This window comes from Vipera ursinii (assembly GCF_947247035.1).
Source record: "Vipera ursinii genome assembly, chromosome: Z".
NCBI classification, from domain to species: Eukaryota; Metazoa; Chordata; class Lepidosauria; order Squamata; family Viperidae; genus Vipera; species Vipera ursinii.
The window spans coordinates 18906796-18933961 of NC_139517.1; the positions used below are offsets into that span (position 1 = coordinate 18906796).

The window sequence follows — 27166 nt, forward strand, 5'->3', positions numbered from 1 at the left end:
CCTCCCTTCAAGTGTGGCTGTCCTTTTCTGTCCTACCCCTGCTCCTACGGTAGTAGCAAGAAAAGGGTAGCCTTTGAAGAGCTGTAAGGCTTACTTAAAGTACCATATGACGCAGTGAGTTGTGAATCTCTGCTGTAGATGCCACTTAGAACTGGGTCAAGCAGTCCTAAGCAGCCAAGTTCAGTGGCTGGGAAAAGGAACAACAAAAAAATTACTCTGCAGAGTTGGGGAAATCTTTTGTCTTGCAGCAAAACGTTAGCAGTTATGCTTTTGGAAGGTGTTCTTGGACCATTTAAGTGTACACAACTGCCCAGTCAGAAAAATCTCCAAATGTTCTTTTCAAGGACATTGCCTTTCCCTATAACTGGGTGTCTGCAACCTTTTCTGCTCCCTGCGTTTGTGGATTTGTGCCCCCTTGAGAGATTCCGGGTGAGACGGTTGTAGTCCGTCTCGTGGGAGTTCATGGTGCCTGCAAGTATTAAGTCACAAATAAAACACTACAATAAAAAGTACATTTATTTTTTGTGCCACTTGCTTGCAAGCAAACTTACTAAACCAAAGGGGCGGTAGGGTTGCTTATTCCTGGTGGCAAGACTAAATATTAATGGAAGTATCTACAATGATGGGTCTCTAATGGGAAAGTAGCATCTGCCTTTGGTACAGTGATGTCGAAGTAGCTACTGTACCACTGTATGACAGTGGATAAACTCTGCTTTCCAATTGCTCTGTTACTCTTCACTTTCTAAACTTGCCTCATGTCAAGTAGACCCAAGAACCTGGATCACTGAAATGGGTTTGGGGGTCCCCCCACCCCAGGGGGTATCCTTTATGGATAGGAAACTATAGTTCCTTGAGTAGGTGGGTGACTCTGGCTTGCCTTGCACCATTGGGTGTAGTAGTGCAACGCTTAACTGGCTTTTCCACAATAGCTTTAACCATCATGTCCTATATAGTATGTTCTGCAAACCTGGTAACTCGGGACCAAAGTGGGACAGTTTTAATCCCAAATCATTTTAATTTACTGAATTAAAAATGTCCTCCAGTAGTATGTTGTGGAAAGCCAAAACATCCGACTTAAATCTGCCGGGTAGTGAGAAACTACTAAAAGGCATGATATAGCTATAGAATGGCTGAAAATGTGGGGTCTTGTGGCCAAGGAGCATCCCTCCCAAACGACCGAGTACAGCATTGAATGGGAAAGCAGGTGTGACAAGCAATGAAGTCTGTCCCCGTGTTTAGTGCGGAGCTTATGGAATATTGAGCAAGACTGGAAGGGGGAATGAGTGAGGACAATATTCCTTTACCAAGCTGATACAGCGTATTTAAATGAACCTTAATTGGGTTAGACACCCAAACCCTGCTAAAGGGGTAGCATCTACAAGGAATTTCGAGAGCAGGGCATGTAGGCGAACTCTACACAGTCGTGCCATAGATTTATAATGCATTTCAGTTGAGTGCTTTGCGGTCCTTCCCCTGGTAATACCCTGTGCTGAATTTCCTGCTGGTGTTAACCTCCAGGTAGTTGTTGGTTAGGAACTGCCTGGCACAAAGTTGGGTGTCAGCTCCCCCGCTTGGCACGGTCTCCCAATTAGAATGCTAGCTGAGTTTAAGGCGGGTGAGAAGTCCCGAGATGGCTGCATTGCACCACATTTCTTTAAAAAATTACAAAAAGGCAGTATGCTTCTTACTCCATGGGCGTTGGATGGCTGCCATTCAGCTTATCTTCATTATCACCTTCTCCAATACAAGACACCCATGCCAATCAGTGCTGCGCTCAGCACACCTACTGCTGTAGCCAGGGCTATCACTGCACGCCCTGCAAACAAGAATATTGGATCGGGCTTAACAGTTTCAATTAACTAGCTCTGTGCCAGAGAGGAGGGGAGAAAGATGATCTCATTACCTGGACCGCTCTGAGGGTTTTGGCACTCGGCATCCCAGTCCTCTGGGACAGCTGTACGGGTGAGATGAAGGAACAGTGGCAATGGGCAAGGTGTGGGGCAGCCAGGCAGAGGTAGGATATGGGGCCTCTGGTCACTTCTGTTGCGGTAGAACATGGCAACGCTGAAAGAGCTGAAATGTAAAAATTTAAAAGTTTTGCACCTCCCTGGAACCTGCTTTTATCTCCTTACGTACCTGCCAAAAGATACACTTGCTGCTGCTTTTCTCCTTGCACAATCCTTGAAATTGTTCTGCCACCTCAGCCTCTCTCCATCGTGATGCTACAGTCTTACTAATGCGTCAGCAACTAAATTTGCTGACAGATAGTTTGGAGGCAGCCAGCTCTGCTGCAAGGAAATGGTTTTGAAAAGTGATGCAAAGTCTGGCTTGGGAGGGATCTTGTAAGAAAGGAAGAGGAAAATGAAATGACAAAATGGAAATGAGCTTTGTCTCTAGAATCTAATTACCTTCTTGAGTTCAGAGTGTGCAAAAACAATCCACTTTAACATACTTCAGTGAACTATGTGATAATTGCGGGAAGCCAAAAGTTAAATCATCTTTTTTGTGTGTAGGATACTGCCCGATTAAGCTCCTGGACATCTTTGCAAGCTGAAGATGTCAAATTAGCACCAACTAATCTGCCCAGTCTTAGATCCTATGGTTCAATATTCATAAGGCTTTTGTATGTGTTCAGCCTTTGAAGCTTCTAATGGGATCCTAAGAATTGTCCTGAATGTGGTGAACAATGCACCATGTCTGCATCTTGACAGTTGCAAAAGGAAGACCTGCCCATCCTTCTTGTGTTAAACTTACTTATTGCTTTCTTGGTAGAATTCGAATCCATGACAAGCTGCATAGGGTGGTGGACGGCCACTGTAAACGCCAAGGGCTGCCTGGAGCGCAATCAAGGTGCTGTCATGCTAAAGAAAATAAGCAGAAATAATTACTATGCCATTTACATATTAAAATAGACCAGAACATCCCTTCTTCCCAGACTTCTCATGTCCATGATTGCCTTCCAGTCCTTATCCTTATTCTTGAATAAAATGTGGCATATCAAATTGTATTCGCTATACCATCAGGGCAGGATTTTTTAGCAGAGTGCCAGAGCCCTGTGGAAGGAAATTAAAGGCTAGGTGTTTTCAAAGTGAAGAAAGGTATTTAAGTCCAGAGAAGGTAAAAAAAAAAGTAACTTTTCTGCTTGCTATATTCTGTTTTGTCTCTTTCACTGGCAATTATAGCTATTTTCCTTTTTGCTTGTTTGTTAAGGTAAAGGTAAAGGTTCCCCCGCAGATGTGTGCTAGTCGTTTCCGACTCTAGGGGCCGGTGCTCATCTCCGTTTCAAAGCCGAAGAGCCAGCGCTTGTCCGAGGACGTCTCCGTGGTAATGTGGCCAGCATGATGAGACACCAAAGGTGCACGGAATGCTGTTACCTTCCCACCGTAGTGGTCCCTATTTTTCTACTTGCATTTTTACGTGCTTTCAAACTGCTACGTTGGCAGAAGCTGGGACGAGTAACAGGCACTCACTCCGTTACGCGGCACTCGGGATTCGACCCGCCAAACTGCCGACCTTCTCATCAACAAGTTCAGCATCCTAACCCACTGAGCCACCGTGTCCCTCTTGCTTGTTTGTTATCTGACCCAAATCACCATGGTGAGGTGGGTTGCCATACTGTATATATTTGAAATAAACCAAGAAATGGGAAAATATTCCATCACTGATATCAGGAAGCATGACTGGATTTGATCCAACCCTGTTTGGATTCCTTTGCTTAATTTTGAAATAAGATGTCCACTCAGCTGGGCAGAAGGGAGGAAGGAGGTAAAGCTCCGTCTTTTTCTGCTAAGCCCTGAATTTTTGCCATAATAGCAACCCTAAAAAGTCAGCAGCTAGAATTCTTAAGATTATAGAAAAATGCTCAAAATTCTGCCCAGAACCAATTCTGTGCTGCAGATAATGATAGCTGCAGAGAGGAGAAGATTGCTCTAAATTCTCTGGATTGTCTCTCATTTTCCAAAGCGGATCTTTGGAATTGTAAGGAACAGGAGAACTTACAGCAGAATACATGATCATCTTGAGAGGCAGATCCTGGCACACAGTTTTGGAAAAGTTGCTCAAAATAGCACCCAGCAGCAAACCTGCAGAGAGGAAAATATGCTGATAAGATAACACACTGAAATGTATCTGACATTCAGAAAAGCACAAGACTGAAAGATACTGAGAAGAGAGGAACATCACAGTGTCGTGTCAGAAAGCATACCAAAGCTAAGAAAGGAAGTTGAAGGCGATCCTGATCTCCCTCAAGTGCTGGCTTTGTTAAAGGTAAAGGTAAAGTTTCCCCCGCACAGGAGTGCTAGTCGTTTCCGACTCTAGGGGCCGGTGCTCATCTCCGTTTCAAAGCTGAAGAGCCAGCGCTTGTCCGAGGACATCTCTGTGGTCATGTGGCCAACATGACTAGACGCCAGAGGCGCATGGAACGCTGTTACCTTCCCACCGTAGTGGTCCCTATTTTTCTACTTGCATTTTTACGTGCTTTCGAATTGCTAGGTTGGCAGAAGCTGGGACGAGTAACAGGCGCTCACTCTGTTACGGCTGTTAGGACATGTTAAATAACAATTCCTGCCACATGGTGGTGCTATTAAGCTAATTTGATATTTGAAGGCTCGTTGCTGGACCCTGAGATGCAGAATTCCCAATGAGATTGAGGAGTGAAGGGACGTTCCGCTATTCCTTGCTAGTGAACAATAGCATCACTCTGGCATTATTCAGCCATCACTGTAGACAGAAAACTTGTCCTCATTGGGCACAATTATGCTAGTATCATTCTACACGTTGCTAATGGGGGAAATGTGCTAAGTTTACATGGCTGAGTCACTTTGTAGGAGAGATTGGTGATATAGAAATTAAACACGTACATATAAATATATTTCCAAGCTGGTACACATTTTGTACTTTCAATCATTTTCCTTCAAGCGGTCCTCTGTTTACTTTTTAACTTAATATTGCCATATTTTACCATACAAGTAGTCCTCAGTGTATGACCACAATTGAGCCCAAAATTTGTTGCTAAGTGAGACATTTGTTAAGTGAGTTTTGCCCCATTTCATGACCTTTCTTGCCACAGTTGTTAAGTGAATCAATGCAATTGTTAAGTGAGTAACACGGTTGTTAAGTGAGTCTGGCTAACCTGTTGACTTTGCTTGTCAGAAGGTCACAAAAGATGATCACATGATCCCAGGACATTGCAACCGTCATAAATATGAGTCAGTTGCCTAGAATCTGAATTTTGATCATCTGACCGTGAGGATGCTACAATGATCATAAGTATGAAAAATGGTCATCACTTTTTTTCAGCGCTGTAACTTTGAACGGTTACTAAATGAAATGTCGTAAATTGAGGACTGCCTGTGTATATCTGTGGAGATTCTCAGTCATCCAGGTCATAGTTGTCTCAAAGGTGCTGCTTGAGGAAGAAAACATTTTGCTTCTCATCCAAGAAGCTTCATCAGTTCTTCCCATCTTCCTATCATCAGAACAGATGAAGCTTCTTGGATGGGAAGCAAAACATTTGCTTCTTCTTTCTTAAGAAAAAAAAACCCCAGTCCAGTTGCCCTTTGAAGGGGAAAAAAAAGCACCTTTGAGACATTTACCATATACATCTAGGACTCAGGGGTAGGCAACCTTGGCTCTTTTATGACTCGTGGACTTCAACTCCCAGAATTCCTCAGCCAGCCATGCTAGCTCAAGAATTCTGGGAGTTTATTTATTTATTTATTTATTTATTTATTCGGTTTATATAGCGCCCTATTCCCAAAGGAGTCAGGGCGGTTTACAAGGCAAAATTTAAAAACAATCCAATATAAAATTAAAATTAAGTCTAGCCACAAAAATTAAATCACAATTTAAAAACATTAAAACCCCTCAGTCCAGACCAGATAGCTCAAAGAGCCAGGTTTTTAGGTCCCGGCGAAATGAACGAAGGTCGGGGGCAGTCCGGAGTTCCGTTGGCAACTGATTCCATAGGGCAGGCGCGCCCACAGAAAACGCCCTCCCCCTGTGGATCGCCCATCGGCAATCCTTGACCCTGAGGAGGCCCTCCCTGTGGGAGCGCACAGGACGATGGGAAATTGACGCTGGCAGCAGGTGCTCCCTTAGATAATCCGGGCCCATGCCATTTAGGGCTTTATAGGTCATCACCAGCACCTTGAATCTCACCCGGAGGGTAACTGGAAGCCAATGCAGCTCGCGGAGAAGAGGTGTTACATGGGAGTATTGGGAGACTCCCATCACAAGGAAGGCCATGAGTCATAAAAGAGCCAAGGTTGCCTACCCCTGACTAGGTCTTGATTCCAAACAGAGCAAATAATTCAAATTTAATTGTACCTCCAATGAATCGAGCCTTCTCCTGGGTAGCGTGCATTCCCACATGGGCTTCAATATTAAATACTTCTATCTCTGAGAGAGTTGCCAAAACTTGTGGTGTAGCCCAGCTAGGCAAAGTCATGTTATGGGTTTTCTGTGTGGAAAACGGAAAAAAAAAGTTTTCTAATGAAATGGTGATCTTGTTGTAATTGGGACCATAGTTTTTTAGCAGGGGCTTCCAAACTTGGCAACTTTAAGACACGTGGACTTCAACTTCCAGAATTCCTCAGCTAGCCATGCTATGTGGAATACTCAGCCATGTTGGCTGAGGAATTCTGGGAGTTGAAGTCCATAAAATTGCCAAATTTGGGGACCCCTGTCCTAAGGGACTTGTTAAGTGAGCTACACCCAATTTTAGAACCTTGTTTGCCATTTTGTTAAGTGAATCAATGCAATTGTTGAGTGAATCATATGGCTGTTAAGTGAATCTGGCTGCCTCCATTGACTTTGCTTGTCAGGAGCCCTTTTGAGAAGGTTGCAAATAAATGGTGATCGCGTGACCCTGGGGAGATTGCAAACTTTGTAAAAGTATGCCAATTCATCATTATTAATTTTGATTACATGATGATGAGGATGTTACAATGGTTGTAAGCATGAAGAACGGTTGTAACTTTTTCCAGTGCCATCATAACTTTGAATGGTCGCTGAACAAATGCTGGTAAGTTGAGAAGTATCTGTAATGCAGACACTTACCCAGGGGTAGGCAACCTTGGCTCTTTTATGACTCGTGGACTTCAACTCCCAGAATTCCTGAGCCAGCCACGCTGAGGAGAAATGGAGAGATTTCCATACTGAGCCATGCTGGCTTAGGAATTCTGGGAGTTGAAGTCCACGAGTCCTAAAAGAGCCAAGGTTGCCTATCCCTGCTCTTACCTGACAGAAGAGTGTGTCATGCACCTTCCAGAGGCCTCTCAGGGTCAGCTGCTCAGATTTAAGCCCTGTATAATTAGCCATTTTTTCCATAAAGCCCTGCAAGAGAGGAAAACAGAAATAATTGACTAAGGTTCACTGTGCTCAATTATTTTCATCTCAATTAACCCTGCATTCTTACTTGCATTCATTGCAGATCTTCAGAGTGAACCTAAGCAGACCTGAACTATTTCAGGTCCAAGCATTTTAGAAAAGAGTTATGATTGCTTTCCCAAACTTAGATCTGTCTAGCAAAGTGGTTCCTCTCACTGTAGCAGTATCAGAGGTTAGTTTCAAAACCACTGAATCACCCGGGTCCTAGACTGGATGGATTCACTTGGTGGTTTTTTAGACTTTCCGACAGCCTGATCAAACTATTTGCTATTTATCCTTATTTGAGATATCACAGTTATTCTATGAAGGATTTGAAATTTGAAATTTCTTTTTTCAACAAGAAAACAGTATACTGAGCCATTTCTCTCTGCCCTGAAGTAATCCTACTCAAGCCCTGTCCTGTATCCCATCTGGGATAAGCCATGTGTAAATTAGTACTGATTACTTCTGAGGCTGTGAGGGCTCAAAAGAAACTTTTCTCCCTTTAGGAAGGTTAACGATAGGTTGTCTCCTTTTAATATCGAATTAAAACTCTTCCCTTGCAAATCAATCACTAATCCTCTCTTCATCGAATTGGTCCTGATATAACGAGAGGATGTTTTCTTTTAAATGGTTCACATTGTCAACTATTTCAAATAAAATGACATCTAAATGTAATGAAAAGAGTTGAGGAAGGTGTATTTTTTAATTCCTAAATGCCTGTTAAATAGCACAATATATCAGCCCATATAATAACATCGCTATGCAAATGATGCGAATTAGCATGTGTGTTTTTTGTGCTATTGCTTTTCCTAGATTTTGATTATTTCTATTTCGTGCTGTTTTGTTGTTAGGAACCCAGAGATTCATTTACAAAGAACTAACTTCTTTTGTGTTAATAGGTGTTAAAATTAGTGGAAATGACACCTGCATAAAAATGTCATTACAAAATGGATGACTTTGTTTCAAAACTGATGAGTGATATAATTTTTGTCATTCACAGTCAAATGACACAAATAACTCCAAATGACATACAGTTAAGGTACAATTATATTTAACTCTCTTGTCTGGAGTACTCAAGATGCCACAGATTTGTCTGTTATTCCAAGAAGTCCAAATTGTAATTTGATCTGTTGCATTTGGTCTACTATACTGGAGTCCATAAACTGAAATTTCACTGTACTGCTATAGTTTTATATTCTGGCCATTGTTAATATGTTTTGCATTTGTTTTGTTATTACAAATGCTTTGAATTTTTCTTTGTTCTTATTTTTGCAGGCCACTGTGGAACCATCCAAACATAAGGTGAAATAAAAACGTTTCAATCAGTATTAAAGAACTTGTGGTCCTCCATGTGTTGCTGAACTACAAATCCCAGGATTCCTTCCTATTGGCCAGGCTATTAAATACTGTAGTTCAACAACATCTGAAATTATCTTGTCCTTTTCAAAAATCAAATATCTAAAAGCATAGTTCATACGACATGCAAAATTTAGGTAAAATGAACTTGGATAATTTGTTTCCCAATTTATTTACGGCACGGGTGTCAAACTCGCCAGGTCACCTGATGTGTTGCGGCATATTGCGACTCTTTTTGCATTGCTGGCAATGGGGTGGGAGCGGCTTCAGTATGATGAAAACGGCCCACGGGCTGGCAGTTTGAAACCCCTGGTTTAGGGAATCCAAATTGTATATTACACTAAGCATAAAATAGTTTGTTTGGACATAACATATTATGTGAAATATTAATTATATTTTGTTAATCCAGGCGTAATGCGTTGCAAGACTTCAACTAGACAAAAGACAACCTATTTGCTTTGTCTACCATGACTTTAAAAAAAGCATAATTACAGCCAAAGTGTCTAGACTTAAAATTGAAGTGGACGGCTAGGGGAAATCTGTTGGATGGTGGCACCTTGAAGCAAAATTGTATAGGTATTCAGTAATTTATTTAGGCCACGTTGGACAGGCAAATGGTTAATTGATTGATTGCTTGATTCCTGAGAATGTGTGAATGTATTCTGAAGACCTTTTCCAGACTTTTGTTTTCAGGATTTATTCATAAAATAGTACACAGACTTATAAATAGAGGACTGACGTCCCCTAAACTTCGCTGAAGATATTACTTAGCCTTGTAACAAAACTTTCGGAAACCAACCTAAAAGCTCAGAGAACGAACCTCCACCATCAGATACTCAGACTCTATAGGAAATTCAGAGACTGCAACTATGTGGGTAATCGAAGAAGAAAATCTTAATAATTGTAATGATTCCCCAGAAATAGTTAGGACAATTGTATGAAAAAATATCGCTTTCTAGATGTAATCATGAGCAAAACATGTTGGTGATAGAATGGACAGTCTGCCAATTTACATATTCTACAACTCGTAGAAGATAAAAATTGGTTTTACCATTCAGCAACTGCTTTTCCAATTTTGGATGGTGGGGAATTCTACTTCTAGAATTTGGTTTTAAATTATTCTCCTTATCTTAAGCCCTCTTCCACCATACCTTCCATTCTCTCAATTTAGCTTGATAGCTTGGCAAATTAATAGTCTCTTCCATCAATTGTTGATATCGTTGGCAGCTTCTGGTTGGTGGTTTTAAAAGCTAGGAACAGAAGTAGGGAACATAGAGAATTAGATTTGTTTCAGGCTGAAACTATTGGGTTGTACTTCAGTGTTAGAAATCGGGAACTTTGACTAAATACAGGTAGTCCACAAGTCATAAAAGGGCCAAGTTTGAAGGCCCCTGACTTATAACATTGTTAAAGATGGATTTAGGGATGTAATTTCTCCTAGTTTTCTACAAGAAGACTCTTTCAAAAATCCATAGATGAAAACTTTGCTCCCATACATTTATAATTTACCTTTATAATACACAAGACTCCAAGGGAGGCATATACAATAAAAATAAAATTATAATATTAAAACTAGGATTACCATAGTTAAGCATTCTACAAGGAAGATACATCTCTGAAGATTTTTTTTTCATGTGATGCAAACTGCATAGATTTATTTATTTGTTCTTTTTGATCGTTAGTCCTCTACTCAGTGTGCATTCTGTTTTTTCAAACCCTAAAGTGATAGGGCCAAAGGAACACATCATTAGTAACTGGGTCTAAAACTATTTATTAGCCAGCAATCACTCTCTAAGGCTAAAATGTGAAATAGTGCATGTACAAATAAGTTGAAAGCTAACTAGTTCAAAAGATGGTTTTATTTTACTTTTCATTCTTTTTACTCCTGAGCAATACATGCATTGGTATGTCTATGTGAGTGTGTGTGTGTATCAAAAAAAAAGCAGGTGGTACACAACCAGGCAATCAAAACCCCACATCTTTTAATTTATTGTTGCACATGCAGGGGCTCGATGACAATTGTCAGCTTGGCTTTTTTGAGTCTCTGCAGATATTCCTGAATCCAAATAACTAGGTGGTATGATATATCAATATTGAAACAGATTTTCCCTAAATTCTAATTAAAATATATGTTGGAATAATGGCTGAGAGTTAGATGCCACAGAAGCAATGTATGAGAATCAAACCTCTCTACGATCAGCATTTCTTTCAAAAAAAATTTTTTTTTAAAAAAAATCCTCTGTTGCAGTGCTATAACTCTCTTTTATGATAAACCAGTGTTTGCTTCCAAATAAAACTAACTTTCTACGTAGCCCTGTTTTTGAGTCTTGTAGAAAAATAATGACTCCTGGATATTTTAGGGCCAAGAAAAAATAAATGCACATAATTCCAGTTTATCCTTATCCATTTTATTTATTTGTTGTTCGATTGATGTCCCGTCGTTCAGATCCAAGCAACATATAATACATACAGTCAGGGCTTTTTTTCTCATAGAACGCTCAGAACGGAGTTCCGGCACCTTTTTTGGATGGAACCTTGTAGGGTATGACATGTGTGAGTTCTGGCACCTTTTTCTTTTACAAAAAAAGCACTGCATATAGTGCTCTCTATTCCCATCCTCCTGTTTTTCTCCATAAGAAAATTCTTGTGAAGAAAGTTAGGGTAAGAGAGATTGACTGTCCTAAAGTCACTATCAGGGTATATTCTAAAATAATATATTCTTTCCATATATGGAACTGATCAGATTCACCTCAACTGCCACAAGTGCATTGAAAGTGTTTATAGGTGGCCCTTAATTTAAATCCATTTAATGATTATACAAAATTACAGCGGCACTGAAAAAAAATGACTTATGACCGGTTCTCACACTTATGACAGTTGCAGCATCTCCACTGGTGGTGGGATTCATCTGGTTCACACCGGTTCAGTAGAACCAGTAGCTAAATTTTGCTGAATTCGGAGAACCGGCTGAATGCACACTGCTTCCATCAGTCTAGTCTAGGCCTGGAGGATGCCTCCCAGGCCTAGAACGGCCCGCTGGAAGTGCATGGATGCCACTTCCGGAAGCCCGTTCTAGGCCTCGAAGGCCCAGGCCTGTATCCAATAAGAGAACCAGTTGTTCAGGTGTTTGAATCCCACCACGGATCCCCATGCTCATATGATCAAACTTTGGATGTTTGGCAACTAGCATATATTTACAGTGGCTGCAGTGTTCTGGGGTTCTGGGATTGTCATTTGCAACCTTCCTAGGGAGCTTCTGATAAGCGAAGCCAAATTCACTTAACGACTACATGATTCACTTAATAACTGCAGTGATTCACTTTATAACCATAGCAAAAAAGGCCATAAATGGGGCATGACTCACTGCCTAGCTTAGCAATGGAAATTTGGGGTTCAGTTGTGCTCATAAGTTGAGGATTACCTGTATTTTATGTCTAGGGAACCTTTCAATTAGCAAATGGTGCTCTGGCCTGTTACCCATTTGCCAAAGATTTCGATACATATCTTGTAATCTGTATGATAAATATTTTTTAAACAACCATACCACGAATTCACAGTTACATGTTTATATTTTTTGTTGTTGTAAACTCCTTTTCTACTCTTCCAAATGTCATTTCACTGAACTGTACCTTGCAATGTGTCATGAGCAGCCATATAAACAGGGTGGGAAAACATTTAATGGAGCACATATAGGTTATGTTCACTTACTTTGTCATACTTAGTAGGCACAGTGTGGATGGGAACAGGTTTCCAAGGAATCTCCGGATGTGAATTTGGATAAAGTCCCATCAGGTTGGCTTGGGCACTCATGATGGTGCGGTCGTAATCTGTGCTGCGGACATAGATCTGAAACATTGGATAACCATGCAGTGAGCCACTTCTATTGACAACAAGGTGATCAAAACATTGAAATTCTACACATTAGTGTAGCTTTTCTTGGGGAACACAAACTAGGATGGTAGGACCAAGCTGAGCGCCAAAGAATTGAGGCCTTTGAACTATGGTGCTGGAGAAGATTCCTCTGAGTCCCTTGGACTGCAAGGTGTTCAAACCGGTCAGTTCTAGAGGAGATCAACCCTGACTGCTGTTTAGAAGGCCAGATCCTGAAGTTGAAACTCAAAGACTTTGGCCACCTAATGAGAAGGAAGGACTCACTGGAGAAGAGCCTCATGCTGGGAAAGATTGAGGGCAAGAGAAGAAGGGGACGACAGAGAATGAGGTGGCTGGATGGAGTCACTGAAGCAGTAGGCGTGAGCTTAAATGGACTCCAGAAGATGGTAGAGGACAGGAAGGCCTGGAGGAACGTTGTCCATAGGGTCGCGATGGGTCGGACACGACTTCACAACTAACAACAACAAGAAGAACCAAGCTTGTCTTCAACTTATAACCACAACTGAGACTGGAAATTCCATGGCTAAGTGATGAGGTCATTAAGTAAGTTTTGTCTGATTTTATGACCTTTTTTGCTGTGGTTGTTAAGTGAATAACCACAATTGTTAAGTAAATCATAGAAATCTGCCTTCCCCCATTGATTTTGTTTGTTGGAAGCCCCCCCCGGGAAGGTCACAGTGGTGAATGCATGTCATATATGCTGGATGACAAGCACCCAAATTTTGATTGTGTAACCCAAGGAACACTGCGACAGTTGTTAAGTGTGAGAGCTGGTTGTAAGTCTATTGCTCCAGCACTGTTGTAACGTTGAATAGTTGTTAAACGAATAGTTGTTAGTCAAGGACTACCTTTAGTCAAGGACTACCTTAATTGAGGAAATGACTATTGCTGGTATTTGTGGCAAAACCATGAATGGATTATTAATAATGGCAGTTGATGTAAGACGTTAGCAGTATTCACATTTATTATTAGTTAAATTCTTTGGTATGGGAGCTCAAGGCAGCATACATCACTATTTCTCCTATTTCTTCCTTCAATAACCCTGTAAAGTTGGTTGGGCTGACAGAGAGTACCTGGTCCAAAATCACCCTGTTATTTTCCATGCCGAAATGGGGGGGAGGACTACAAGCTGAGTTTCCCCCACTGACTCCTTAACCCACTACAGACAGTCCTTGACTTATCACCGGTCACTAAGAGACTGTTCAAAGTTACAACAGACACACCAAAATTTATTTACAACCCTGTTCCAAAGGACCGATGGACAGTCCTGCCCCTGTGTGTCAGATATGTGTGTGTGTATGTGGGTATATGCATAATGGTATTTTTTTGAGAGCTGAATGCAACAAAATTTCATTTTAATGTATGCTGTTTAGTGTACATTTAAGGTGACAAAGATTCTATTCTATTCTATTCTATTCTATTCTATTCTATTCTATTCTATTCTATTCTATTCTATTCTATTCTATTCTATTCTATTGAGTCATGTTGACTGCATTTTGGGTGCCTGGTAACTGGCTGAAATTTATGCCAGTTTGCAGTGTCCTGGGGTCATGTGACTGTGATTTACGATATTCTTGCTTAACAACTTCTGCATTAACTTAACAACCACCATGTTTACTTAACAACTATTGGGGGAAAAAAAGAAGTCATAAAATTGGCTTGGTTGTACAGATGACCTGCTTTACAACTGTCACAATTTACGACCGTAATTGCCAGGCTCAATTACAGTCGTTGAGGACTACCTGTACACCACACTTTATGTGCATACTGTGTGCATTCTAAATCTCCCCTTACTTGTATTACTTAATCATACGGCATTTATGAGCACAAAACTAAGAACTATTAATAAGCCAATCTTCGTTCTGCATGTATAAATGTAACTAAGCAAGGAAAGAGACTGATGGGTTTTATTTGAAAAGCAGAGGTAAATACAATCCCTTACAACTCATATGTACCAACCTAGATACACTGCTTACTCCCTTCCATTAATTTGACCTTAATCTACATATTTAATAGAGAATTTCCTGCAAATACCATGGAGCCTGAGGCAACTTGAGCGAATAAGAGAGAAACATTTGGGAGGTTTCCTGACTATTTTCAGAATAACCTTTCGAGAAATGTTGGTCTTAGATTAAGTTGTTTTGGTTTTCACAGGATCTGGCCAAAGACAGCCCCCCCCCCACATAAAAATTAAAAAGTCTGAGCAAGATTGTGGTTAGGACTTGCTGCCGTATTATTTTTAATTATTATTTGTCTCCCCTGTTTATGATTGCATTCAGTTTGTTTGCTGCCCCTGGAATTCAAAGGAGCTGAATTATGTTGACCAATGTATTATTAAAGAAAGCTTACTTCTTGTGGTTTGTAGGAACGGCTCAGAAATCCAGTGTACCTCTCCCGGAGGAATTGTCCCAGAGCCTTCTGTTGCAAAATGCCCGCCTATGACAGGGAAAGAGCAAATATTAAAATCCTACTTGCTTTGGGGCTGAAAAGTAAGGTAAGGTAGGACTCAGCTGGCACCAAGCAAGGATTGTCATTTGCCCCCTCTTCTGCATGTCAGCACAGGCTGCCATAACAATAATTAAAATTCAACCCTGAATGTACCTCACTCAGCTGCTGGAAACCATGAGGCCAAGCTGTTGCTTTGTGGGGATCCGTTGGGTAGGTGCTGAGGGGAGATCGGTCACCATGGCGATAAACCTGAGAAAGGAAGAGTTGCAAGATTGGCAATGATAGACATCCAAGTAGGGTTTTTTTTGGCTCTAAAGAGGGCTGCACATGACTACCTTAAACCAGGATCAGTAAAGCACCATTGCTCTGTTTATCCAACATACTGTAGGATGCCCAAATCAGTAAACTCAGTTGTAGTTTAGCATGAATGATCTTGTTTACACAATGTGCCAAGGCTAAAATCCCATAATATGCTGAACAAACAAATTATCCAACTTTTTAGCCTAACACAGCAACTTGTGGAAACCTACTTAGATAATGGAGAATATTAGTAGTTCAGGGTTGACGTGAGAGGTCCTTCGTGCTCTCTGAGCTTGGTTGCTTTCTTGCAGACATCTCATTGCCCATAGTAGGTAACATCATCAGTGCTAGTAGGGAGTGGGGTTTGCTCTCAATTTATATTCTAGTGGCTTGCCCTGTCAGTGTTTGTGGGAGTGATCTCAGTGGTTCTTTGATTGGGCTGTTTACTGTTAGCTTGCTTGGTATTTCCTTGATTGGGGTATTGTTTACTTGTGGATTGTTGGTCTGTTGTTAATCTTGCGGTTAATCTATGCTTATTTAGGTGTTGATTGCTGCCAGGATGGTGTTTTGGGTTTTTTGTTCCCTTTTTTGGCTTGTTGATTGTCCCTATTGCACAGTGGCAGATGTTGTTTATGTCTCTGTGTCTCTGCAAATAGTCTGCAACTTCATCAAAAAGTGCCTGACCACTCAACCCAATACAGCAGAGCAAACACGTTGTAAAAAAGGATAACACTGCCATACATCAAAAACTTCTCAGAAACCACTAACAGACTATTGCAACCACACGGCATCATAGCATACCTGCCTTTTTCCATAGAGCAAATACTGGGGGCTTTTGTCTGTGTGGGAAGTCAAATTCAGCAACTTAAATAAGGGACAAGTAAAAACATTTCCCATAACCTCTTAGAAGCCGAATTCTAAAGTGGAAAAAAATCAACAAATTTCTTGCAAGTTTACAAGTGATTGAGATGCGTGGCTCAACTCACTTGCTATAAATATCAGTAGATTTGATTTGCCATCAGCTAATGTGCGAAGGACAGACTCTTTTTTGAATTAATCGCCTCTCTCTAAAAATTTTGAGATTGATTACCTGGCTTGTTTACAACTGGTTTGCTTCTTTTTCTAATGTAATAATGTGGACTTCTGCATTCAGATTTCAGACTGATCCCCCAAAACTATCAGCATTGCTTTTCTACGTATTTTGCCACTTTTGAGATTGAGAATATTAACCTATTACCCAACATCACATTGATACCCGAGAAGTTAGACAATGGTTTTCTTGCAAGACTTTGCAACTCAGAGCATTGTAAAACTTCTCTTTTGGATCCAAGGGAGTACCTTAAACTTCAAATGTAGCAGAAGGGGGAAGAGAAGACTCTAGGGCAGGGATCTTCAAACTTGGCCCTTTTATGACTTGTGGACTTCAACTCCCAGAATTCCTCAGCCAGCGTGCCTGGCTGAGGAATTCTGGGAGTTGAAGTCCACAAGTCATTAAAGGGCCAAGTTTGAAGACCCCTGAACTAGGATGTCATTGGTGGCCTCGCCTCTCACAGCTCTTTCCACATAGCCCACAATCTGAACACTTACAATATTCCACAGGTAGTATAATTTTTCACAGAACAGCTTGTAGCTTTTGAAATGATCAGTCTCAGTAAATTAAACTGCACTTCTTGTATTATCTTGTATCTTTATTTTAATACTTCAATTTAATCAATGAAACCATCCTAAGTAAACCAAAGACCCAGCAGCCGCAGAAGACAAAACAGGAGTCATCTACAACATACTGTGGAAGGACTGCCACAGCCACTACGTAAGGCAAACAGGCAGAAGGCTAGCAGAGCACATCCATGAACACCAACTAGCAGTCGGAAGCCATGATGAAAACTCTTTAGTTTCACAGCATATAGGTAAAGGTAAAGGTTTCCCCGCACATACGTGCTAGTCGTTTCCAACTCTAGGGGCCGGTGCTCATCTCCGTTTCAAAGCCGAAGAGCCAGCGCTTGTCCGAGGAGGTCTCCGTGGTCATGTGACCGGCATGACTAGACGCCAAAGGCTCACGGAACGCTGTTACCTTCCCACTGTAGTGGTCCCTATTTTTCTACGTGCATTTTTACGTGCTTTCGAACTCCTAGGTTGGCAGAAGCTGGGACGAGTAACAGGCGCTCACTCTGTTACGCGGCACTCAGGATTTGACCCGCCAAACTGCCGATCGATCCATATTCTCTCTCTCACTTAGACATAGAAACACACAGACACACACACACACACACACACAGAGAGAGAGAGGTTTTTCCTCCCCACCTCTCCCGGGCTTTCTTTTTCATCTTTTCTTCTTTCTGAGGAAGATGGCTATAATGCAGCTAATGAGTCAAGATATAATTCCAAACCAAAGTTGCTTCTAATCTATCCTAAACTGACATGGAAAGAAAATAAGCAGCAGACCTTTTGAGAAGTAGGCTTTCCAGTAGCATTAGAAGAGAGAGAGAGAGAGAGAGAGAGAGAGAGAGAGAGAGAGAGAGAGAGAGAGAGAGAGAGAGAGAGAAACATTTTTCTACACTTCATCAGGGATCGTGTGCCTAATGACATATTATAATTTCTCTTGCTATAAGACCCATCCTTTTGAAGTACATTTCAGTTCGTCACAACCTTGATTTTTTTTGCTTTCCTTTTTTTTTCATGCAGCTTGTAAGTGGAGACATGACAAAGTAATCACCCAAAGCACTTTTGTTGAACTTCTAATGTTGGGCAGGCACTGGACCTAATCCACATGGTGCCCCTTTACCAGATCTAACTCTATGTAGTCCCCAGCTTGATCGCCACCTTTTCCACCTGAGATCCAATTAAGCCATCCCAAGAACCAAACAAACAGTGATTCCCAATTCCTGGCTACAGGCTGGGCTAAAGAGAACACAGAACATAGAATCATAGGGCTGGAAGGGGCTTCAGAGGTCTTCTAGTCTAGCCCCCCCTGCTCAAGGCAAAAGCCTTATAACATCACCGTCAAATGGTTGTCCAGTCTATTTTTGAAAAAACCCAGCAATAGACCAGCCTTCTCTTCTAACGAGAAGTTCTCCATAGCTGCTGGATTCTGCTCCTCTGTCTCCAGCTGGCTTTCTCTTTGGCTATCCTGACTGGGAGAAAATAATGGATTTGACCGCTTAACGGGAGAAGGCTAGTCGAAATCATCTTGTTAAGCCAGAGATCCTGGGATTCCTACTTCTGCCATTGTACCAGTCTGTTTACCAGTGTAACGAAGCGGAGTATTCTTCCTTGGGCAGTTGAGGGAAACAGCATCTCCAGGAGGAGAAGAATCCAAGCTGGGAGCCTCATGGTCTTGAGTGGGCTGCCCCTCGTAAACACAAGAGAAGAGTGAGGGCTCCAATTATATAGCTCTAGCTTCCAGAGAACCTTGTAATTATCTTGTTTTTCCCCCTCTGCTGACAGATTTAACAGGTGCCCCACCACAAAGCATGTGGAGGTGAGGGGATTGTTCTATCTGTTATGATGCTTTCCCCATCCATCACACACTTGCTCATCATCTTTAAAAAACGATCTCTCTGTGGACAGGCGAGCTGAGGGGGGAGGATTATTCCCCAGGATTACAAATCTCAGCCAAGACATTACGTCTTGTGTGCTCAAGCTGCAGAGAAAGGTCAAGGCATGTGGCGACTGGTAACTGCTTCTTTCAGGCTGAGGTCTTCCACCATTAGGAGTTGCGTGACTGAACTAAATTCAGAGGATGCATGTATGAAGATGCGCCAAAGTGCCTGGTGGAATTCGGCTAATTTCCGGGGAAGTTTAGGCAGAGATACTTTTCAGATAAAAGTTCAGAGAGAAGACTGAACTTAGATCAGAAAACGCCAAACATGGTTGACTGGCTGGTTTGAAAGTTCTTCTCTTGTCAGAGTATCAGGCAACTGTTCTCAGCTGCTAATGAATCATTACAGATAAGTCTTCTACTTATAACAGTTCATTTAGTGACCGAAGTTACAACAGCACAAAAAAGTGACTTATGCTCGTTTTTCACACTTACGACCATCGCAGCATCCCCAGGATCACGTGATCAACATTTGGACGCTTGGCAACTGACTCACATTTCTGACTGCGGCTGTGTCCCGGGGTCACACCTTTTGTGACTTTCTGACAAGCAAAGTCAATGGGGAAGCCAGATTTACTTAACAACCATTTTACTAACATCAGCTATAGAGATTCTCTTAACAACTGTGGCAAGAAAGGTCATAAAATGGGGCAAAATTCACTTCACAACCGAAATTTTGGGCTCGATTGTGGTTGGAAATCAAGGACTACCTGTACTTTGAAGAAACGTTCAAGGTAGTCTAATCCACCCTCCTGTTCAGTGCAAGGTGTACTACATGACAACTTTAAGATGTGTAGGGTTGAACTCCCAGAATTCTTCCCTAGCTGCCAAGGTTGAGAAACACTAGACCAGACATGTCAAACACAAGGCCCAGGGGCCGGATCCAGCCCACGAAGTGGTTTCATGTGGCCCGTGAAGCCATCCTGGAAACAGTGAGGGAACGGCCCCCACTGCCTTGGCCCTGGCCCAGAGACCCTCCTCCTGCCAGAGACCCTCAGATCTGTCCCACTCCTGCCCAGGACCCCATAGGCACCCTTGATGCGAACGATGTAGAGCTGGCCATGCCCACCCAGTAGGCCATACGCACTCTAGCCACGCCCACTCAGAAGGCCACGCCCACCTTGGCCATACCCACCCGGCCCCCTGAGGGCAACCGCAATGCTGATGCGGCCCTCAATGTAATTGAGTTTGACACCCCTGCACTAGACTGTTTAGTAAGCTGCCAAGATTGAGAAACACTTAGTAGAGTATCTCTAACCAATGACCATCCAGTCTCTGTTTGAAAACCTCTCACTACTTCATTTGAGAATCTTTGTCATAAATGAATCCAATTGGTTTCTGAATTAGGTGCCATTCAGATGTACTGTACTATTGCTGGATCATGGGGGAATATATACAAATACCCGAGAACATTAAATCAGGGCTTTTCAACCTTTTCATCCATTGTACCACTTTTAGGATATGGCAGCATCCGAGTACCACCACTCAAAAACTTGATGACCACAAAAAAAAAAGGAAAAAAAGTGATGAAGTACAGGTAGTCCTCGACTTACAACAGTTTGCTTAGTGACTGTTCGAAGTTACAATGGGACTGAAAAAAGTGCCCCCAAGCCACAGCCAAGCAAGACACCTGAGGTTTTCATTGTTGTGAGCATTTCTGTTGAAGATTGTCAGCGGGGGTGGGGTGGGAGGTGTTTGGTTTTTATTCCCCCCCCCTTCTGCTGGGTGGTTGCAGCAGGTTTTGGTCACTTCACATGACCCTGGGACACTGTGACCATCATAAATATGAATCAGTTGCCAAGCATCTGAATTTAAATCACCAGACCCTGGAGATGCTGCAACATTCCAGCTGATCGGCGCTTCTTCTGGGCTCAGCAGAAACGCCAGGATCAGCGCCAACTCCAGCTGGAGCCTGGCACTGATCCTGGCGCTTCCGCTGAGCCCTGACAGCCCTGCAGCTCCAGCCATCCCTCGCTCAGGCTTGTGCGGTGCTGCCACCAGTTCAGCTCATGCCCCTCCCCCACTACCACTTTTCTAGGATGGTCACGTACCACTTACCAGGTGCCAATGTACCACAGGTGGTACCTGTACCACTGGTTGAAAAGCCCTGCGCTAAATGCAAGGGAGCCACAACTAAATTGGCTTTCACTAACTGAATAGGTCAGTAGAATGAATAAATGCAAGCAGTTGACATTGTCATAGCTAAATATTCCCATAACATTAATCCTAGGGTTATCTTGATTTCCATTAGGTAAGAACATATTTTTAAAGAGATATGGTGGTGGAAATATACAACTTATATCTGCCTGAATCCAGTTTCTAGATTCATTTTAAATCCAAATCTGTTGAGGTCATGATAAACCTCACTTTTTCCCCCCTATTCTTGAAATCAGTTCCTGAAATAGCTATTGATTGGCTTCAGAGCAAAAGGCTTCAGAGCAAAAGGCCAACAACCGTTCTCCCTGTTCAGCTCCCCATATAAGTGGGCAGGGCGTGAGTTTTCTGCACAGATATTCCAAAATGAAATCATGTTCATTTCAACCTCGTACAACAAACAAGCTGAGCAGTTGGAATTAGTCCCCCAGGCACAGAACTCAAATGTTTGTAAATACAGAATACAAAGCTACGTTGATGCTTTTCTTTAAAAAGGAGAACTTCAAAGCACACATTAACCATACTTTTTCAGATTGAATCGACTGAGCGATTTTAAAATGCTGGATTAATTTGCTCTTTTGGTTCACATTAAAATTATAGCAAGGCAGGAGTGCTGGATTTAAAATAATTGCCTTCGTGCTATTTCTGAAACACTAATCCGAGTGGCAAAGCCCTGCCAACCTTACCGTACAAGTGACAACATATCTTTGTGCATAGTGGCCAGCGGGGCACTTAGAAGATAAGAGGATAAGTATTAGACAGAGCAGTACTGTAGTTGGTATTATAATTGCTGGTTAGCAAAATTTCTGGGAGATCAAAGGTGCCAAAGGTCAAAGCAAATCTTGGAATTAAGTCTGGCAAACTAATCATGGGGCTATTCAGTAAGGATCTATCCAAGAATATATAATGATACCCGTCCATCATTAAAGGTGGCACTGATATCTTCATAAGGCATTTCATATTTCTGCATTTCTGTAGAGGTAGTCCTTGACTTATGAGCCACAGTTCAGCCCCAAATTTCTGTTGCTAAATGAGACGTTAAGTGACGTTCGCCCCATTTTTTTACAACCTTTCATGCCGCAGTTGTTAACTGAATCACTGCGGTTGTTAAGTTAGTAACAATAGCTGTTAAGAGAACCTGGCTCCCCCACTGACTTTGCTTGTCAGAAGGTCGCAAAAGGGGATCACATGACCCCAGGACGCTGCAACCGGTCATAAATATGAGCCAGTTGCCAAGCATCCTTAATTTTGATCACGTGACCACGGGGATGCTGCAACGGTCGTAAGTGTGAAAAATGGTCAGTGCCATCGTAAATTAAATAAAAATTAAATAAATTAAATTAAATAAACCTTTATTGTCAAAGTACGACATGTGTACATTGAGATTAGCTGAGCCTCCCCCCGTGCTCCCTCCCCCCAACACACAGTGACAACAAACCCTCCATCCTACCACACCATGGGAACCAACTACAACGCACACCGGCCTCCCAAGTCAATTCTGCATACGTTCACAGAGATTATATCCCATTCAAAAGCCTAACAGCCCACGGATAAAAGCTGTTTTTCAGCCTGTTGGTATGGCTGGCTATACTCCTATATCTCCTACCCCATGGTAGGAGATATAGGAGTATATCTCCTATATCTCCTACCCAATGGTAGGAGAGTAAAGAGGCAACTTCAAACAGTCACTAAATGAATGGTTATAAGTTGAGGACTACCTGTATAGAAACTCAGCATGGCTACTGCTCAAGAGTTCAATGACCTAATGGGGCAAATGTTTGCATATTGGGAGAGTGACTGCTACTGTTTTTTGTTCAGATGACCTGTTCTGGTCAGTGCTCTTTCAGTTTCCAGCTTACTCTCCAAACAGCCTTTGCCCTCAGAACTAAAAACTTGCAGACAACAATTTAGAGGCCAGCCATGGGAGCACTTGGAGTTTTTATTGCCACCTTCCTTTTCCTTGGAGTAGCAGGTGGGTACAAATACATCAACTGCAGCTGGTCCTGTGGTCAGGTAAAGAGAGATCATTGTGTCAGGCAGAGGTTGTTGATGGACACAAGTGGATAGCTCTCTGAGCTTCTCCTTGAAGCCAAAGATTGGCAAACTTTCAGTGATCAGTTGGCATCCCTAATTTTTTTAGGGTAGCCTAAAGGTAGTAGTCACCACATCATACCTAAAGTTAGGGGTTGGTTTTGAGGTTGATGTGACTCTGGGCAACGTGGCTCTTTTAGAGTTAATGTTATACTTTTCATGAAAATGAAATGCCAGGACGTTGTGTTGTCTGCGTTCATCCTTCTCCATTCATGAACACAGTCAAGATCAGAGCTCTAGGGACCCCGTCTGTAGAACGTAACAGCAGTCTGAGGTCACAGCCCACCCATCCCTAAGAAAATAATCCTAATCAAGCCAACATGAAAACCGCTAGAGTGTACTAATTAAGAATGTCCAGGATTAAATAAGACAGATATTTAAGTCTCCATTAAACCAGGAATACTCCTTGGTGATGATCAACTCGTCTCTCTAAATGGTATGTGGTTAAGACTTTGGGATTCTGGACAAACAGACACTAACAAGGGATTAGTCAGATGAGAGACAACATAGCCCACAGCTGGATAGATGGTGAGGCAAGAAGCTTAAAATTGACCCCGGTTTCTTGGGCTGCAAAGGAGATTGGAGGGGAGAGATTCTTTCAACAATAAAATAGAATTAGCACTTCTGGTTATGATTCCTGTCTGGTTTACTCTACATGGCTGACAATCTCCCAGTCCAACTCAAATGGTTAATGTGAGAAGTTTGCACAGGAAGGCATAAGCCCAACTTGCTTCAGAGAAAACTTAAAAGAAGATCAGGCTGCATTAGTGCTGCTTTACCTGAGATGCAAAAAAAAAACGCAAGTGACCACAGATGGACACACTTTTGATACGCATGAGTCTCCTGTTTGAGCAGGGGGCTGGACTAGAAGGCCTCCGAGGTCCATTCGAGCTCTATTCTAATTGACTCACGTTTTTGTGTCAAGGCAAACACTGTTGAATTCCTAATAATGGAATGAGATTCAACTGCCAATTTTCTCAGCCTTTGTTCGTGAATTCAGACATGACAGCGTTCCCTTGTGTTTAAATTATTTTACTATGGTCATTAACCCACACAAACTTGTTCTTTCCAAGGACTAAGATGTTCCTCTTTTTGAGAAAAATTATTTATACTTAAATAGCTAGGGCATCTGGAGCGGAACCAAGCACTTCAGGATTAGCCCAATTAGTACACATTCCTTTTATATTTCTATTTTGCTAACATGGTCCCAAGTATTTGCTTGCCTCACAGGAAGAAGGTGACAAAAGTCAGGAATGGATTCTGGCCATTCCTTTTATGTGTATAATGTGACTGCAAAACATGTAAAAAAAAGGAAGAGGGCTTTTACTGTGTGATTGTAGCTTCATTGTGACTTTTTGATATAGAGCCTGCAGATACCTCTATAAATGGGCATCTGCCTCCAGTTTCTTCCATTTTAGGACACAAATTCATATTGTTGTTGGAATGGGTTATTGGAATTAATATTCTTCAAAACATCCTTCTTTACCAATTAAATCTCTGAGCAGGAATAGTTGTGCTTCTCGTGCAAATATCAACAGACCCTTGTACACCTAAAAAAAGACCGCATTGACTACCTGACATTTCATACATTGTGGCTCCTGTTCTTGATATTGTAAAGAAAATTCAAAAATCTGTGATGTCTCAAGATAATGTCGAAGAAAAAAACTCTGCTGTGATAAATGGGCCCTGCTGGTTGTGTCTGATGAAAATTGGAGTACCCCATCTTTATTAGACTACAATAATGTGTGTATTTAAGAATATTTAACAAATACTTTCTTGGCATATAAATGGTGCTACAATGATTTAAAGCTGTGATTGGGATTTAATGGTTTTATGCAGTTGAATGAGGATAAATGCAGTTACTGGTCTAGTGGTGCCTAAACTTCATGGTTTTGTCTTATGGTAAGATTAATGGGAGTTACATTTTTTTTAAAAAAATCAAGACAACCATTTATTTATCTAGCTGCCAACCCTGCCTAAGTATCTATAAATATTTATATAGTTAATAGGCACAGTGATAGGGAAATAGAGATACAAATTATCAGATCTTTTAAATTTCTTTTTCTCCTCTTAGATATATGCATTTACACAATTGATATGCATATAGCACTCTCCTGCCTTGGAAAATTAGTATCTTCTGTTCAAAACTGCATTGATGTTTTTGATAATGATTTACTATTTTCCTTTTGTGTAGTGTCAACAGACATTTTTGATCTTACTGATGCTCTTTATGAGGATACCACAACAGTTCCACCGAGAAAGCCAGAAAATCAGGGTAAGCAAAAAGTGTAAAAATTGAAAATTTGTGCTTTATAAACGTTATAATTTATCTTTAAATGGGGGAGCTCTTAGATTCACTGAAAATAAGTAAGATTTCTTTTTTTATATTAACGTTTGTAGAGTACGTTGTTTTAAATCCAGTGTTTTAGAAACTTTAGTTTTTGTTAACAAATTAGATTTTTCTGAAGACAAGCTTGGGTATAAGCTACATATATATAGTGAATTGCCACCCATAATTTCTACCTCTATATTGATTAGAAATAAAGGGGGTTCAGTGTGAGTGAAAATGGGTAAAACCAGGTTCTATCAACCCCACTTGGAAAGCAAAATAATGATTATAAAGTCACGAAAAGGGCATTCTCTGTGTGCTGAAATGCAGTTCTTTATTGCTCATTCAGATATATTTTGATTATTCTGGAAAGAGATTTTTTTTAAATATAAAAATGACCAGCATTCCCCCCCCACATACACACACCCTGGCAAAATGACAGTACCTTTAAAATTGATGGACCTGTGACTCCCGCCCACCACAATAGAGTAGAATACTGAGATGAAAAAAAATCACCAGTTGAATTTCTGCTTGTTAGGAAACTACTAAAACAGGGCTTTTCAACCAAGTGGTACGGGTACCACCTGTGGTACGTTGGCACCTGGCAGGTGGTACTCGACCATCCTAGAAAAGTGGTAGCAGGGGAGGGGAATGAGCTGAACCGGTGGCAGCACCGCACAAGCCTGAGCGAGAGATGGCTGGAGCTGCAGGGCTGCCAGGGCTCAGCGGAAGCACCAGGATCAGCTCCAGGCTCCAGCTGGAGCTTGGCGCTGATCCTGGCGCTTCTGAGGCCAGAAGAAGCGCCAATCAGCTGGAATATTGCAGCATCTCCAGAGTCTTGTGATTTACATTCAGATGCTTGGCAACTGATTCATATTTATGACAGTCACAGTGTCCCAGGGTCATGTGAAGTGACCAAAACCTGCTGCAACCACCCAGCAGACGGGGGGAATAAAAGCCAAACACCTCCCACCCCACCTCTAATCCTCAACAGAAATGCTCACAACAATGAAAACCTCGGACAAAAGGAAGAGCACCGCCAGGCGGGGCAGGCAGGTGTCTTGCTCGGCTGTAGCTTGGGGGGCACTTTTTTCAGTGCCATTGTAACTTTGAACAGTCAGTAAGCGAACTGTTGTAAGTCGAGGACTACCTGTACTTCATCACTTTTTTCTTTTTTTTTTCTTTTGGCCATCAGGTTTTTGACACCTTGTTAGGCGACTGGTGGTACTCGGATGTTGGCATATCCTAAAACTGGTACAATGGGTGAAAAGGTTGAAAAGCCTTGTACTAAAATACTCAGGAGGTGCTCAGTTGGACATTGGCTGTGATAAGTTGAGAACAGTAGAGGGTAGCTTTGATTTTGAAATGAGTCTCTTCCCTTTGCTCCTTTCTTTCCAGAGTGTCCAAATATTCCCCGAGACATCGTGTTACTGATCGATGGGTCAAGCAGTGTTCGCCATACGGAATTTCTTGCACAGAAATTATTTGTTGCACTCTTCAGTAAAACCTTTCCTGAAAATACTCTGGTCAGTTGGAGGGAGGGAGAATCCCGTAAGGGGGATAATTTTTTTCAATGTGGATTGCTCTCTGAAGCCAAATGGAACGGGATGGAATGCCGTAATGGGAAA

At 41.8% G+C, this 27166-nt stretch overlaps 1 protein-coding gene and 1 long non-coding RNA gene across 2 annotated transcripts in view; one reads left to right on the plus strand and one right to left on the minus strand.

Annotated features, from left to right (window-relative positions):
* LOC310648649 (testicular acid phosphatase homolog) overlaps positions 1–27166 on the minus strand; it is a 27854-nt gene continuing 688 nt past the window's right edge. Inside the window, exons 2-11 of the mRNA XM_083376612.1 lie at positions 15220–15315; positions 14968–15054; positions 12436–12573; positions 9879–9977; positions 7240–7335; positions 6328–6460; positions 4000–4082; positions 2755–2861; positions 1904–2073; positions 1–1816 (exon numbers count right to left, since the gene is read on the minus strand). Coding sequence (XP_083232738.1) covers positions 1731–1816; positions 1904–2073; positions 2755–2861; positions 4000–4082; positions 6328–6460; positions 7240–7335; positions 9879–9977; positions 12436–12573; positions 14968–15054; positions 15220–15315 — 1095 coding nt within the window. The 3' untranslated portion in view covers positions 1–1730. The remainder of the gene's footprint in view (positions 1817–1903; positions 2074–2754; positions 2862–3999; positions 4083–6327; positions 6461–7239; positions 7336–9878; positions 9978–12435; positions 12574–14967; positions 15055–15219; positions 15316–27166) is intronic.
* The window catches only part of LOC310648671, a 4113-nt gene continuing 1773 nt past the window's right edge, over positions 24827–27166 (plus strand). Inside the window, exons 1-3 of the long non-coding RNA XR_014494131.1 lie at positions 24827–24952; positions 25404–25484; positions 26937–27064. This is a non-coding gene — a long non-coding RNA (uncharacterized lncRNA). The remainder of the gene's footprint in view (positions 24953–25403; positions 25485–26936; positions 27065–27166) is intronic.